The sequence below is a fragment of the Mauremys reevesii genome, linkage group 1, assembly GCF_016161935.1.
Source record: "Mauremys reevesii isolate NIE-2019 linkage group 1, ASM1616193v1, whole genome shotgun sequence".
Classification (NCBI taxonomy): Eukaryota; Metazoa; Chordata; order Testudines; family Geoemydidae; genus Mauremys; species Mauremys reevesii.
Genome location: NC_052623.1, coordinates 322,440,549 through 322,455,824, shown reverse-complemented (window position 1 = coordinate 322,455,824; position 15,276 = coordinate 322,440,549). Strand labels below are relative to the sequence as shown.

General features: G+C 52.6%; 1 protein-coding gene across 1 annotated transcript; it reads right to left on the bottom strand.

The window, feature by feature from the left end:
* Positions 1-12,488: 12,488 nt before the first annotated feature.
* Positions 12,489-13,202, bottom strand: LOC120377384 (tetraspanin-7-like). Its single transcript, XM_039497047.1, has one exon. The coding sequence runs from the start codon at positions 13,200-13,202 to the stop codon at positions 12,489-12,491; it is 714 nt and encodes a 237-aa protein (XP_039352981.1).
* Positions 13,203-15,276: the final 2,074 nt, after the last annotated feature.

The window sequence follows — 15,276 nt, the reverse complement described above, 5'->3', positions numbered from 1 at the left end:
GCCATGGATAGGCATCTTTTTATTATTATTATTATTATTATTTTAAATCTAAATAAATAGCACTGCAGAAAATGAGACTATGCATTAAAACATCATTCAGTTCTAATAACCAAATGTTGTTAGTGGCTGACCCTGTCTAGTGGAGAAATACCATTTACAGATAAGAAAAATTGTCTGTTCTTTGAGTGGACAAAAATCATGTATGCTCATTGGCTCTAAAGAGGGAGAGAACAGAGATTATTTTTCAAGCACAAAAGCTGGAAGGACTTGGCCAGAGGCTGCATCAGTGGTGGCATGGGTCATCCCTGTAGTTTCTAGGGCAAGTATCTCAAATCTCAGCTTTTCACATCATGTCTCCATGGGCCCTCCATCAAAATGTGCCTGTCCACCATCTTAACTTCTGGTAACAAAGTATAGTTGCATATTTTGATAATATGGGGAGCCCTGAGGCTGGAGGATTAAGCCCATGTTCTGTAGATTCATAAACATGCTAGGAATGGCAATATTTTATGTCATTTTTGCATGAGTTTCACTTGAATAGGAAACATCATCAGTCTACACCGGGGTGAGCAAACTTTTTGGGCCAAGGGCCACATCTGGGTGGGGAAATTGTATGCAGGACCATGAATATAAGGCTGGGGCAGGGGGCTGGAGGGTGCAGGGTGTGGGAGGGACTGCGGTATGCAGAAGGGGGCTCAGGGCAAGGGGTTGGGGCAGACGAAGGGTGCGGGGTGTATGAGAGGGCTCAGGGAAGGGGGTTTGGGTGCAGGAAGGGACGTGGAGTGCAGCAGGGGGCTCAGGGAAGTCGGTTGGGGTGCAGGAGGGGTTCAGGGTGTGGGCTCCAGCCCAATGCTGCTTACCTGGAGTGGCTCTAGGGTGGCAGTGGTGCACATTGGGGCCAGGACAGGCTCCCTGCCTGCCCTGGCCCCACGCCACTCCCAGAAGCAGCTGGCACCATGTCCCTGTGGCCCCTGGGGAAGGGGGTACAGTGGGCTCTGCGCATTGCCTTCACCTGTGGGTACCTCCCCCAAAGCTCCCATTGGCTGTGGTTCCCCATTCCTGGCCAAGGGGAGCTGTGGGGGGCTGCCCCCTCTCCCCCAGGGGCCACAGGGATGTGGTGCCGGCCGCTTCTGGGAGCAGTGCGGGGTCCCTAGTGCTACGGGGGTGGCAATCCTGCAGGCCAGATCCAAAGTCCTGATGGGCCAGAATTGGCCCATGGGCCATAGTTTGCCCACCCCGGTCTACACAGTCAAGGTTAAGCATGGCAGCGTAGTGGGGTGTTTATCCTGCTCCTGCCCTGAAGGGCTTAAACCACCCTTGGGAGAGGGCTGTGACAGGGAAAGCAGCTACTAGGCTGATTGGGGAAGCAGCTGCAGCTGGGCCACACCCTAATCAGGCCTCAGCTGGCCCTATATAAGTGGCTAGGAGCTAGGCACTCAATAGTCTCTCTGTGTGTTCAGAGAGAGAGAAGGGCCTGGCTGCAGGGAGCTTAACCAGGTATCTGAAGTGGAGCACGACTGGGGAAAGGCCAAGAGAGCTGGGGAGCTCTGGCCTAGGAAAACCCCAGGCTACAGGCCTGTTAGGTACTGGGTTGCAGGGGGCAGCTTACATGTAGCCAGAGGTAGCAGGTCCAAACCCCTTTGCCTATGATGAGTGGCTTATACTGCAGTCTGCCCCAGTGAACGGGAGCTAGATGGAGACTGAGCAGTAGCCAAGACTGAGGTGAAGTGGGGATAGTGGGTGGGGGTTCCCTAGGAGGGGGAGACCCAGAACTGTGGGGGTACTGCCAGGGGGCAGCACCCAGTTAAAGGGCACCAGGGGGTGGGAGGGACATGGGGGCCAACAGTGGTAGCGGATCACCATCTGACAGAGGGCGCTCCTGGGTTGAAGAACTAATTCCTGGAGATGACTAGCAGGAAGCGCTGCTGGGTGAGTCTGTGCCTGCTTACAGGCAACCATAAAGATTTCCTGACATTAATACTATCTTTGTCTTCAGCTTAAGTGTAACCCTTCTGCCAGGCCGAATTGATAGCAGCAAGGGCCGGGTTCAATACGTAGGGGTCCCTTCCCTACAACGTAATGCAAACCAGCTCGAGACCCCACCCAGTCACCTGGGAAAATCTTACACACACCCCTGGGTGCCTTGAAGAGGCAATACTTCCCCTCTCGCAAGCACAGAGTCTCGGTGTAGCAGAAAATGTTTAATAACATGAGATAAACAACATAGCATTAAATTGGGAAAACACCTCAACTAGAGTTCATAGACCAAACCATGATCAAAGACTCGCCTCAGGAAATTGGGCCGTGTCCTTTTCCCTGGGCTCTTGAGTCCAGCAACCCCAAAATTACCCCAAGACTCCAAAGTCCAATACCCCAAATGTCCCGAGAGTTCAGCAACCCAAAAATCACCCACAGTCCCAAAAGTCCCACAACCCAAAAGTCTCTGTCGCGGGTCAGTGCAACCCCAGAGTTCAAGAGTCTATCTGCAGGGTTCCCTTCCCCTTCCCCCCAGCCTGGGTAGAAAGGGGCACCTTACGTGGTCTGGGGCCGCCTGCCCTACCTCTCCGTGGGGTTCTGCTTCTGCCTTCACCACAAACTGCTCCGCTCTACCAGCCACTCCACTCTGCTCCTCCAGCGTCCCCAGAAACTGCTCAGCTCCGCTTGCTCTGTGGGCTGCTCCAACCGTCCCACAAACTGCTCTGCAATATAGCTTCAGGCTCCCCCACAGCACTCAGTGATCTCAGCTCAGTAATTTTAGCTTTTTAGTGATTTCATCTCATAGCAGGGGAGCCCCAGAGCTGGTGTACCATTAGCCCAAAGTGAGTTCAGCTCAGTAACCTGTAACTAGATTCTTAAGAGAATCAAAAATCAGCTCTGATATCCAACAGTGGAGAGAGGAGGAGGTGCAATTGGTGCTTCTGGCTCACACAAGGGGCCCATTCCACTAGCTACAGATACCTATCCCCAGCCTCTCTCAGTTCACTGGGTTTTGGAACCCATGTCCCTTGTCTAGCGAGTGCTACTTAGTTGATGGTGAGACCCTCTGTCATAAAACAGTTTCATAGTTCCTCATTCACATAATCAGGGTGACAACACTTTATTCCTCCTGCCCAAATAACAAGGCATGCTGTTTTCTCTCTCTCTCACACACACACACACACACACACACACACACACACCCATCCCTGCCCAAACTCATGCCTGTGCTGAGTAGGGAGCTCAGCTGCTGCTGAAGCCTGGTCTGGAGTGTCAGCTGCTGGATCTGGAGCCCAAACTGCGCTTTTCTCAGAGTTACGAACATTTCAGAGTTACAGACAGCCTCCATTCCCAAGGTAGATCTGCCTACCTTTAAGATGCAATACAGGTTCTACTGTAAATAGGGAAGATAGACAAAAGGGAAGCAGAGGTGAAATGACTGGCTAACGGTGTATACCGAAGTGACTCAGTGGTGATCAGGACTGATTTGCTTAATCTGTACCAGGTACTATGTATCAAAGGAAGAAGCCAGAAGTTGAATGTTGTAATAAGCAAGATGTTGAATAAAATACAATATATGTGTTTAAAATTTTACCCAACTGTGTAGCTGTTTTTCCCCAGCTGCAAGGAGTTAAAAGGGTATTTTAGCTCCACACAAAACAAAGTGTGCATTGGTCTACCCCATGTATGTCAGTGTTTTACTGTTTTATTCTCATACTTTCATTTTATTATTTGTGGCTCTTGCTCTCCCTCCTTGCCACCCCCTGCTTGTGTTTGTGTGGTGGGGTGCACTTGTCTTTTGGGCCTGGGGTTCATTTTTACCTTTCAGCAAGTGTATCAGGCTTAGAAATTTTATATAACTAGTTCCAGCTCATATGACTTTAGAAAACTATACCCTTTGAATGTTAAGTCCGTGCCAACTATGATCGTCCTGTGCATTTTTTGGGGTTGGATAGGTATATAACAACAAATAGTAATGTAGTTCATTTCAAAAAGCTTTCAGGCCCCTGAATCACAGCCAATATAGAAAGGTTTCTATGCCCCAACAGACCTGCCTGCTAATTAGAGCCATTGACTGCATTCACAGAACCACCAATAGTGCCTCCATGCAGTGTGAGGATGTGCAGGAGTGGGACATACAGACATACCGTTCCTTTTGCCAGAAATGTCATTAATATCACTGCCAAGTGCTCAATCTGCTGTCTCAATGCAAACATTTTCCTAGAGCCAAAATTACAAAACACACAAGACATTCTGTACAGAAATGAAATGATGAGGAGATAAGTGAACAATTGGCTTGTGTGTCCTTTACACAGGGAGCTTTGTAGTGTCCGGTGTGAAATCCTATTGATTCTGAAAGAAATAAGATGTGTGTGGGGCTTGTAATTATGCATTTTAAGTGACATGTTTGTTGAAAATATAGAAAAGAACAATGAATCAGGAAGACATTACATAAGGGCATTATGAAAAGATTATTAAATTTAGTAGGCTAGATCTTTGTCCCCGCGATGATGATTTTCTTGTACCCTATAACCCATTCTTCGGGGAGATATTTTCCTAGCCTATTGGACTCATTTGCTTGCTCTAGTGGCCTTAAGGTAAAAACAGTTCTATTTCTTCTCCTTTCTTGGGAGAACACAACTCATCCTGAGTCCCCTGTTTGAGTTTAGTTCCCAAGGGCCCAATAATCCCCTTCAGTTGCCCAGGCAGGAGGAAAGCAAAGTGTGTGTGGGGTGGCAGTGACGAGTGACTTCACCCTGGAACTGGAGAGCGTCTACTTTCTGGAGGGACCTAACCTGGTGAGGCACCAAGGGCTAAGCTGGTAGCTTACAAGCGCTAGAGCCTCAGCATGTAATACTGGCTTCTCCGCCTGACTAATGAAATTCTGCCTGCCATATCCCCTATTGCTAATTAAACAGCCCCTGCCCTTCAGCCTCCAAGCCTTCAAATACCTCCCCTCATGACTACAGAAGGTTGGGGTGTTTCCTGGATGACTCTCCAAGTGAGGTTTTTAAACCTCGCTAAAGAACATCTGAATTAATGTTGTTTCCAGTTTTTGTGAGGGCATCAAATTGTATCTAGACCCGGTGACAGTACTGCTCTCAATCACGGATAAATAATCTGAAAAGCAGCTCCCCCAGAATGGATCCTGGAATTATGGTATTTACGTATCTTACTGATTTCCTCACTTATAATGAACTGTTGATTGGGCTCCTAGTTTTACCGTGAGCCTAACATTTAACTAGGACAGAATATAATCATACCAGTAAATACTGGTTCATATAAAAAGGCATGGCGGCTGTCTCCCCTGGGCCAACAAAGAGATTAGATTGCAGGTGCCACATTCTGTGCTTATTCCACCTTTCAGCCTCCCAGATTCTCAGCTGCTCTGGGGGAAGGCTGTGGCCCCCTTCATAAATCACAGCAGTCCATAGGGGCTGCTCTGATTTCCAATAGCTTCCCCCAGCTAGCAATGAGCTGTTCCAAAGTATACAGAGCATTGGCCACTCCCCTTTCCACCCTCAGGATGCCCTCTCAAATCCCCAACATGCATCTACACCAGAGAGAAGCTACAAGGGGCATTAGCCAGCTATGTTGCCCTTGTGCCACCTTGAACTGGGGATAGTCTCTGGATGCTGTTTCTATCCCTCTGAGTGCCCTTTATGGCTAGCAAGAACACTGTAAAGAGACCTAGTGGGGGGACCAAATCTGCTACATACCGCTAACGTCTTTTCCTAACCAGCATATAAAGTACTAATGGCCACTCACTGTAGTGGGATGTTAATACTTATTTCCTAGTATTTTCCAAACTCACAAAGCTAATAGATCTATATAGCTTGTTTTATTTTCATAGGAGTATCAGCAGTACCACTAACTTCACCTGATAAATGGAAAGCTCTAGCATGCAGGCTGCCATATTTAGTAGATCTTTTGTTGTCTCCCATTCAGATAAAAATTGACTATAAAATGGCATCAGGGCTCTGGGTACCAACAGGGTTGTCTGTTTTGCTTTCAGGGATATCCTACTACAGGGATTGGCAGGTTCAGCCGATTGCAGCTCCCACTGGCCTCAGTTTGCCGTCCCAGACCAATGGGGGCTGCAGGAAGGGCAGTCAGCACATCCCTTGGCCTGCGCTGCTTCCTGGAGCCGTGAACTGTGGCCAGTGGGAGCCGCGATTGGCAGGTAAACAAACTGGCCCAGCTCACCAGGGTGCTTACCCTGGCAGGCCGCATGCCAAAGGTTGCCAGTCCCTGATGTATGAGAACCTTGACTATACATTAAAGCTATCCTCCCCCGCTGGAATGCCTGGTGTGGGGGGCACAGGAACAATCAATGCCTGCCTCCCCAGGGGAACAGAAACCCTGCTGGGATAGGGAGGTGTATCTGTTATCTCCCTGGGGTAGAGGGGTTGAATAAAGCCCTTCCTCCTCTCTGTGGTTAGAGAGATTAAAACACTGCTGTTATCAATCTCTCTAAAAAGACTGCAAAGTTGTGGCCTTGCAGTAACTATATTCTGTATAATCCTTCAGGATGGCAAATGGGGACAGCTCTTACATGAAGGGGTGGAATGTAAGGGGTGGATGGCTTCTGGTGTCCTCCCCCTCCCCTCGCTGTAGGCGTTGGCTACTCTAGCACAGGGTACCATCCTATAATTTGTATGGGATATTGATTTGCTTCAGCTGATATCTCTTCATTATGCTTTATTTTTCACTACAACTTTACAGTCACTGGATCACCCTACAGAATATGTTCTAGCTTGATAGAAAACATATCGCCATCCAAGAGTGTAAGGCATTAACCACATTTTGCTTCCTGCTCTGAGGTTTGTGTTATAAGTATCTCATGTGAAATAGGACTGACTAGCAATGGTTCACTAAAGGAAAACAGCATATCTCCACAGGTCAGGGCTCAGTAAGCAAGCTGTCGCTCTAATATCACAGGAGCTGTGGAAGACGAAAGCTCTTCACTTCTTGGACCCACAAACTGAGCCATCTTAGTGCACTGAACACTGGAAGGCAGGGTTCTGTTCCCGGTTCTGGCCTCTTGGGTGATCTTAGGCAAGTGCCTTCTCTATGCCTCAGTTTCCCTATCTTTAACATGGGGATAATGATACTGTCCTCCTTGCAATCTACTGATAAAAGGTACTATAATGGCCCACTTGGCCTTGACCGAGCCCTTAGAGTATGTGTTAAGTACTTATGCTAAACAATGTGTTACCTTTATATTTAGCTGCAACAATCCAAATACCTTTCCCAGACCTGAAGAAGAGCTCTGTGTAACTCAAAAGTTTGTCCCTTTCACTAGCTGGAGTTGGTCCAATAAAAGATATTACCTCGCCCACCTTGTCTCGCTATATAAAGAACTAAGTATTGTTATTATTCCAAATTAAAATCTCCAAAGGTTCAGGCTGTAAAGCATTCCTGTATCCTGTTGATCTTCCACAAAGCGACTCCCAAAAGAAGGGATCAATGAGGATGGGACAAACCTCTGGAAAATGTAGGGTAGTGAGAAATCCTGGACTGAATGGATGATTTACTAGTTCTTTCCCATCTCTAATTTATATGATTAGATGGAAGTTTATTTACTGTTTTATTTCCATTTAAAATCTGGTTATTTTTAAACATATGATTATGCATGTGATCAACATACTGAAGGATCAGACCTCTTATGTTGCCAAATCTGCACACTAAGCCAATATCAACTGACTACATATGGAATTTGCAGTTTATACAGCAATAAAAAGACTTATGAAAACCTGTAAATAATTGTGGTGCCCATATTGTTCCCAGAGGCACAGCATGAATGCAAGGTCTGGAGACTTTGAACCAGGGGCAGCTCTAGGCACCGGCAAAGCAAGCACTTGCTTGGGGCAGCCCATTTGCAGGGGCGGCATGGGAGCTGAGAACCAACAGGGGGCTCTGGGAGCTGTAGTTCCTTGGTTAGCTCCCTGCCTATAGAACCAGCCCTGGAGCAGGGAAAGAACTACATTTCCCAGCATTCCCTTGCCCACTACCAACTGGAAAGGAAGGAGGGGGACCTCATGAGGCAGCGTGCGGTGAGTGGAGAGTTGCACTGTGAATGGTAGGGAGACCACATTTTAACATTCAAAAAACAGGACACTCCAGGGGGAGGGAAGCCCCACCCTGCCATCATCCACTCCCTCCAACTGCCCCCCACAGAAACCCCAACCCGTCCAACCCCCCCCGCTCCCTGTCCCCTGATCACCCCTCCCAGACCCCTGCCCCTAACTGCCCCCAAGACCCCACCCCTAAGCACTGCTGGTCCTTGTCCCCAGTTTGCTCCCTCCCGGGACCCCTGCCCCTAACTAAGCCTCCCTTCTCCTTGTCCCCAACTGCCCCCTCTTGAGACCCCCTCAACTTCCCCCCAGGACCCCACCCCCTACCTGTCCCCTGACAAACCCCTGGGACTCCCATGCCTATCCAACCGCTGCCTGTCCCCTGACTGGCCCCCGACCCATCTAACCCCGCTTCACTGCCCGCCTCCCGAATCTCTGCCCCATCCAACCCTGTCCCTTGACTGCCCCCGGAACCCTCTATCCCTTCTCCAACCCCCCAGCCCCCTTACCGTGCCACTCAGAGCAGTGTGTCTGGCTCCGCGCAGCTCCAGACATGCTGCTGTATACATGCTGCCGTGCTCCCCCACAGAGCCCACAACTCCCCCCCCAGACACACACACACACACACACACACACACACACACACACACAGCGCCTGCCTTCCAGATTTGAACACCTCAAAATTCAGGAGTGCTCAAGCTCAGTTTGGGCAGCTGTTACTTCATTTCTCCCAAATCAAATATACTGATCCACTGTAACTTGCTGTAGAAAAAGTGGGATAAAATTGAGCAAGAAGTGCTTCCCAGTGGTTATTAGGACTGGAATTGCTATTTTCAACAGCCGTTGCCTTTTTTTTGTTTGTTTATTTAAAAGGAAGACAGTGATATTGCATTGGCAAATTCCCCATAGAAAGAAAGAGTGGAACAAAAGAATAATAAAGGCACCTCAACTTTTCCTCATTTTTGGAGGATAGTCTTATAATATGCATCCAGATATCCTCCAATCACACAAGCTGAAAATTGTTCCACTTTACTGCAGCTCTGTAACCATATGGGAACTAATCCTGTCTGTGTTTTGTGCACATCTAAAATTCCTGCTGAATGACCTGCCCTGGGAGCGAGTTACCAGTGACTCAGGGCTGCGGTGGAAGGAGGGTGCAGGTGGCGGGGGAGAGCCCAGGACTGGGGCAGCAGGAGGTGTTGGGGGGGCACTGGTGTGGGGGAAAGAGGGAAGCCCAGCGTTGGGGCAGCAGAGGGGTGGGAGCCCAGGGCTGGGACGGGGGCAGCCAAAAATTTTTTTGCTTGGGGCGGCAAAAATCCTAGAGCCGGCTCTCTGTGTATCTTGGCAGCCATGAACTGTTACCTTCCACATCATGCAGGGCCGCCCAGAGAATTCAGGGGGCCTGGGGCAAAGAAATTTTGGGGGGGCCTTCTATAAAAAAATTGCAATACTATATTCTCCTGGGGGCCCCTGTGGGGCCCACGGCAAATTGCCCCACTTGCTCCCCTCCACAGGCATCCCTGGGAAAAATAAATCTTCCGCATTTTGGCACAAACCCAGTTTTGAGAGAACTTCTTTACAAGGTATCACTGGTTCTCAGCATCAGCTAGTGCTAAAAGGCATAAAGCTCATTAAAAGGGTTGGACAAATATTTTCCATCAAAACTTTTTCTGGATCGAAAACTAGGGGTTTTTAAAAAGCAGAGAAAAATCGCAGACAATGTCTGCTTTCCTTCAAAATTTGTTGTGGTTTTTTTAATTGAAAAGCTGAAATTAGTCTGCCAAAACCTGAATATGGTTTGAGGTTTCAGAAGTGTGTGGCCAAATATTTGCTGCTTGCTGTATTTGATTGTTTAAAGAAACAATAAAAAAATTCTGCTTAAAAAAAATCCAAAACTTTTGAACCACCTCAGCTTGTATCCAAACACCTGAGCCCATCCAGGTAGAGATTTTTTCCAGGTTTCTGATACTCTGCTGGCTTCCTTGACTCATATCTGTCTCCATAACTTTGGGTTCATTTAGGTTAGAACATAAGAACAGCCATACTGGGTCAAACCAAAGGCCATCCTGCCCAGTATCCTGTCTGTGACAATGGCCAATGCCAAGTGCCCCAGAGGGAGTGAACCTATCAGGTAATGATCAAGTGATCTCTCTCCTGCCATCCATTTCCACTCTCTGAGAAACAGAGGCTAGGGACACCATTCCTTACCCATCCTGGCTAATAGCCATTCATGGACTTAATTTCCATGCATTTATCTGTTTCCTAGAGACTGGCTCCATGTGGTCCCTCACAAACTGGAGACGGTTACTGTGGGTTTTTTCTTTACTATAGCTTATGTACATACTCCACAAACTGAGCATTTGAGCTTGTTCCAGAATCTGGGATGAGCCTATGTTGTCAAAACTGAAATGCTCAAAATAGCACATGCATGTGAATGGACACAGGGTGCTAAAATTAAATTAACCCAGGGGTTCTCAAACTGGAGGTTGGGACCCCTCAGGGGGTCACGAGGTTATTACTGGGGGTTGTGAGCTGTCAGCCTCCACCTCAAACCCTGCTTTGCCTCCAGCATTTATAATAGTGTTAAATATATAAAAAAGTGTTTTCAATTTATAAAAGGGGGGGTCACATCAGAGGTTTGCTATGTGAAAGGGTCACCAGGACAAAAGTTTGAGAACCACTGAATTAACCCCGCTGAAGCCTCAGGGAATGCAGGGGAGGGGGGGTCTCCCTTGGTAGGGTTGGGAAGTATATTGCTCTTCTCATGTGATCCTTCCCCCCCAGTGGCTAATTTTAAATGAAGCTCCCCTCCCCTGACATGAATCTCCCTGTAGCACTGAAATTACATATACACTATAATTTGGCATTTGAGAAGTGAAAGGGATGGTAGCCCTCATGGAAAAGCTAACAGCTTGGCTCTTCTGCAAGCCTCAAACTGCTGAATGAGCTTTAGGGTAGGGAAGGCTGTGCCTCCCAAACAGCCTGGCCCTGCCTCCTATCTGACCTCCACCCACTTACTGCCCCCCTCAGAATCCCGGACCCATCCTGCTCCTTGTCCCCTCACCATCCCCCAGAGACCCCCTACCACCACCATGGGACCCCACCCCTGTGCCCTGTCTGCCCCAACCCCTAGCCACCCCCCCAGAATGCCCACAATCCAACCCCCCCATTCCCTGCCCCCTGACCACTCCCCCAACCTCTGCCCCCTCCTTGTGCCCGGGACTCCCTGCCCCTTAGCCAACCCCAGCCTCTTACCCCCAGCTCCCTCCTCACCCAGAGCCTCAGCTCCTTGCTGAACAGCTGCAGCGTGTCTGGGGGGGCCTGAGCTCCGCCCCGCTCAGAGCCACGTGGGGAGGGTGCGGGGCTGGGAGCTCCACACCGAGCGGAGGGAGCTGAGCTGAGCCTGGAGCTCGCAGCCCCTCCCCTCACCACGCGGCTCTGAGGGGGCGAGGCTCAGGGGCCGGCGGAGACACGCCGCTTGATGTGCTAAGGCTCCAGGAGAGGGGCGGAGGCGGGAGCCTCAGCTGTTCTCTTGGGGGCCCCTGCGGGGCCCGGGGCAAATTGCCCCCTTTGCCCCCCCCTCTGGGCGGCCCTGGCTAGGCTTAGCGGAGGAGGGGGGCTCCGGGGCTGACAGCCGCAGCGCTGGGAGGATGACGGGCTCCGAGGAGGGAATCCCGGGGCAGAAGGTGGGGGGGAGGGCGCCGGGAACACCCCGGCTGGACGCTGCGAACGGGCGATCAGGGCCGGGCGCTGAGAACACCCCGGCTGGGCGCTGCTGTCGGAACTGGGCGCTGGGAACCCCCCGGCCGGGCGCTGCTGTCGGGGCCGGGCGCTGGGAACCCCCCGGCCGGGCGCTGCTGTCGGGGCCGGGCGCTGGGAACCCCCCGGCCGGGCGCTGCTGTCGGGGCCGGGCGCTGGGAACCCCCCGGCCGGGCGCTGCGGTGGGGGCAGGGCGGTGGGAACCCCCCGGCCGGGCGCTGCGGGCAGCCGATCAAGGCCGGGCGCTGCTGTCGGGGCCGGGCGCTGGGAACCCCCCGGGCGGGCGCTGCGGGCGGGCGATCAGGCCGGGCGCTGCTGTCGGGGCCGGGCGCTGGGAACGCCCGGCCGGGCGCTGCGGGCGGGCGATCAGGGCCGGGCGCTGCTGTCGGGGCCGGGCGCTGGGAACCCCCCGGCCGGGCGCTGCGGGCGGGCGATCAGGGCCGGGCGCTGCTGTCGGGGCCGGGCGCTGGGAACCCCCCCGGCCGGGCGCTGCGGGCGGGCGCTCAGGGCCGGGCGCTGCTGTCGGGGCCGGGCGCTGGGAACCCCGGCCGGGCGCTGCGGGCGGGCGATCAGGCCGGGCGCTGCTGGCGGGGCCGGGCGCTGGGAACCCCGGCCGGGCGCTGCTGTCGGGGCCGGGCGCTGGGAACCCCCCGGCCGGCGCTGGAGGGGGTGCGCTCAGCGCGGCGCGGGGCGCAGGCGGGCGGCCAGCAGACAGGCCAGCACGATGCCGACGCCCTGCAGCAGCGCCAGCCCCAGCGCGGCCGTGGCGATGTAGAAGAGGTTGTCGCTGACGAAGCCGGAGACCTTGGCGAAGCAGCCGTCGCGGTGGATGCCGCGGGCTGCGGGCGGCAGCGGGCTGTGTTGGCAGCCCCGGCGCGCCCGGCAGCAGCTGCCCGGCACCGAGCCGTTGCGCGCCGGCTGCGCCAGGGACCAGGGCGAGGCGAGCCAGTCGCGGTAGCTCTCGGCCCCGCAGCAGTCCAGGGCGCGCTGCAGGGAGTCCAGGGCGTCCGCCTTCTGCTCGTCCTCGCCGTAGGCGCGCACCGCCTCCCGCAGCCCAGCCCGGAAGCCCTCGGCGATGTCCCTGCGGTAGAACAAGGCCGAGAGCCCCGCCGCCAGCCCGGCCGCCAGCACCGCTAGCTGGAAGGCGGCGTAGGTGCGCAGCAGGCAGCGGTGCTCGGTGGCGGCGCTGAAGCAGCCCAGGAAGCCCCAGAGCAGGACGGCGGCGCCCGTGGCCAGCAGGATGAAGGGGGTGTTGGGGTACTGGTTGGCGGACAGCACCAGGTAGCTGCCCAGCGAGATCTTGGCCCAGATGCCCAGGGTGAGCATGGTCAGCCCCGCCGCCCAGAACACGAAGCTGAAGGCCATGAGGGAGAGCTTGAGCAGGGCCATGGTGGCCCCCTCGGCGCTGCTGGCCTTGGGTGCTGCTAGCGGGTGCTGCGGCTGGTGAGGAAGGGCACCCTGGAGAGCTGGTGCTGTGCGCGGCTGGATGCCACCCTTAGCTAATGCCCCTTCAGGCTGCTGCTGCTGGGTGTCCAGCCGGGAGGCTGCTGCTGCAGGGTGCTGCTGGGAGTCCAGCCGGGAGGCTGCTGCTGCAGGGTGCTGCTGGGTGCCCAGCCGGGAGGCTGCTGCTGCAGGGTGCTGCTGGGTGTCCAGCCGGGAGGCTGCTGCTGCAGGGTGCTGCTGGGTGTCCAGCCGGGAGGCTGCTGCTGCAGGGTGCTGCTGGGTGTCCAGCTGGGAGGCTGCTGCTGCAGGGTGCTGCTGGGTGCCCAGCTGGGAGGCTGCTGCTGTAGGGTGCTGCTGGGTGGTGACGAGATTGGGGGGTGCCCGTGGGTTCTGCAGCTGCTGGGTGCTACTGGGAGCTTCTGCCCCCACTGGGTGTCCAGGCCAGTCCTTGGCGAGGGGACGCGCTGCGGCTCTCTCCCGGCTGCCGCGGATGAGAGTCCAGCCGATCAGAGTCCTCTTCCTAATCTTCACTGCGAGATGGGTGGCCAGGGACGCCTCCTATTGCTGCTGGGCTTCCAGAGAGTCCCCGTGGGCAAACTGCTGCCTGGGGTAACAAGCGGCTGGGTTTGTAGTGAAAGCTGCGCCTGTCACACCGGAGGATCCCCCGCTGGGAGGAGAGGACCACCTCCTCCCCGAGCTGTCACTCAGCCCTCCAGAGGCTCCTGCTGCGGCTGCTGCTCCAGCAGCGCGTCCTCCTGCCTGGGCACCAGAGCACCAGCTGCTAAGCCCCTCGTGGTGGTCCCCGCCTTCCCTTTTAGAGCAGGTGTGTATAGTTCTGAGACCGCTTTTCAGTTAAGTGCCACAGGGCAAGACCAGCGGGCACAGCACAGATGATTTCCAGGCAAGGCTGGCCGGGACTCCTCACCTGGAGAGCCAAGCACCGCTGCTCACATACCTATTTAAGAAGCTGGTCACGAGATTGTTTCGTTCCCTTTCTCTCCGTCACTGGTAAAATTCCACAGTGGAAACTTCTCCCATCGCTTGTGTCTCCCACATCAAAGCCCAGCAGATATGATTTCTGGTTCTTCTTGGGGGCTATAGAAGTATCTGGTGTATAGGGGAGTCTGCCATACTGTGTTATGAAGAGGAATAAGAGTCTTGTAATCAGTCCCTCCCAGCCTATTTTGCTTTTCAGCCTACACATCAATCCGAGAAAAATTCTGTAGGAAACCAAGCTACAGCTTTGAAACGATAGGGCATGTCAGTTCTAAGCAACTACACCCCTTCCCTTGGGTACTGCTAGTGCATAGCAAGCAATATGGGATTTCGGAAGGGACAAATAAATAAATTCTTCCGATCTTCCTCGATAGATTTATGGTGCAATAAATGGAGGAGTATATGTCAGCTCGATTGTTTTCTCTCTCGCCTTTGAACTGCACTGTCAAATGAAAAGGTTCTGCTGCTGGAGCCACAAGATTAATTTTTGTCAGAATCTAGAGTGGTATGGGATTACATTCAACAAAGGAACTAGCCCTTTGTAGTTACTGGTTCTGATTTTAATTCTAAGCACTAAAAACAGAGGCCTAATCAAAATATTTTTAAAGAAAACATACAAATAATGCATTATGGGTTTTTTTTTCATTGTATTTCCTATATTTGATCAAACATAGGACACTTCCTAGAAACAAATCCTAAAGCCATACAGTCAAGGTGAACATGATTTATTTACCATCGAGTAATTATTAAGTGTACAGGAAATCTTCCTGTTTTTGCTTTGCTAAGTATTAACTTTATTTACCTGGAGATAAGCATGAGCAATAAGAGAAAAAATAGTTATGCAAGAATGTTCATTAATAGACATTATTTGTACTATAGTAGCACCTAGAGGCCCAAGTCAGATGGGACCCCACCATGCACTTTACAAACCTAGCAAAAAACACTCTCTGCCCCAAGAGTTTGCAATTTAAATAGGTAATACAGACAAAAGGTGAAGCAAGATCACAGACAGCTGGGAATAAAA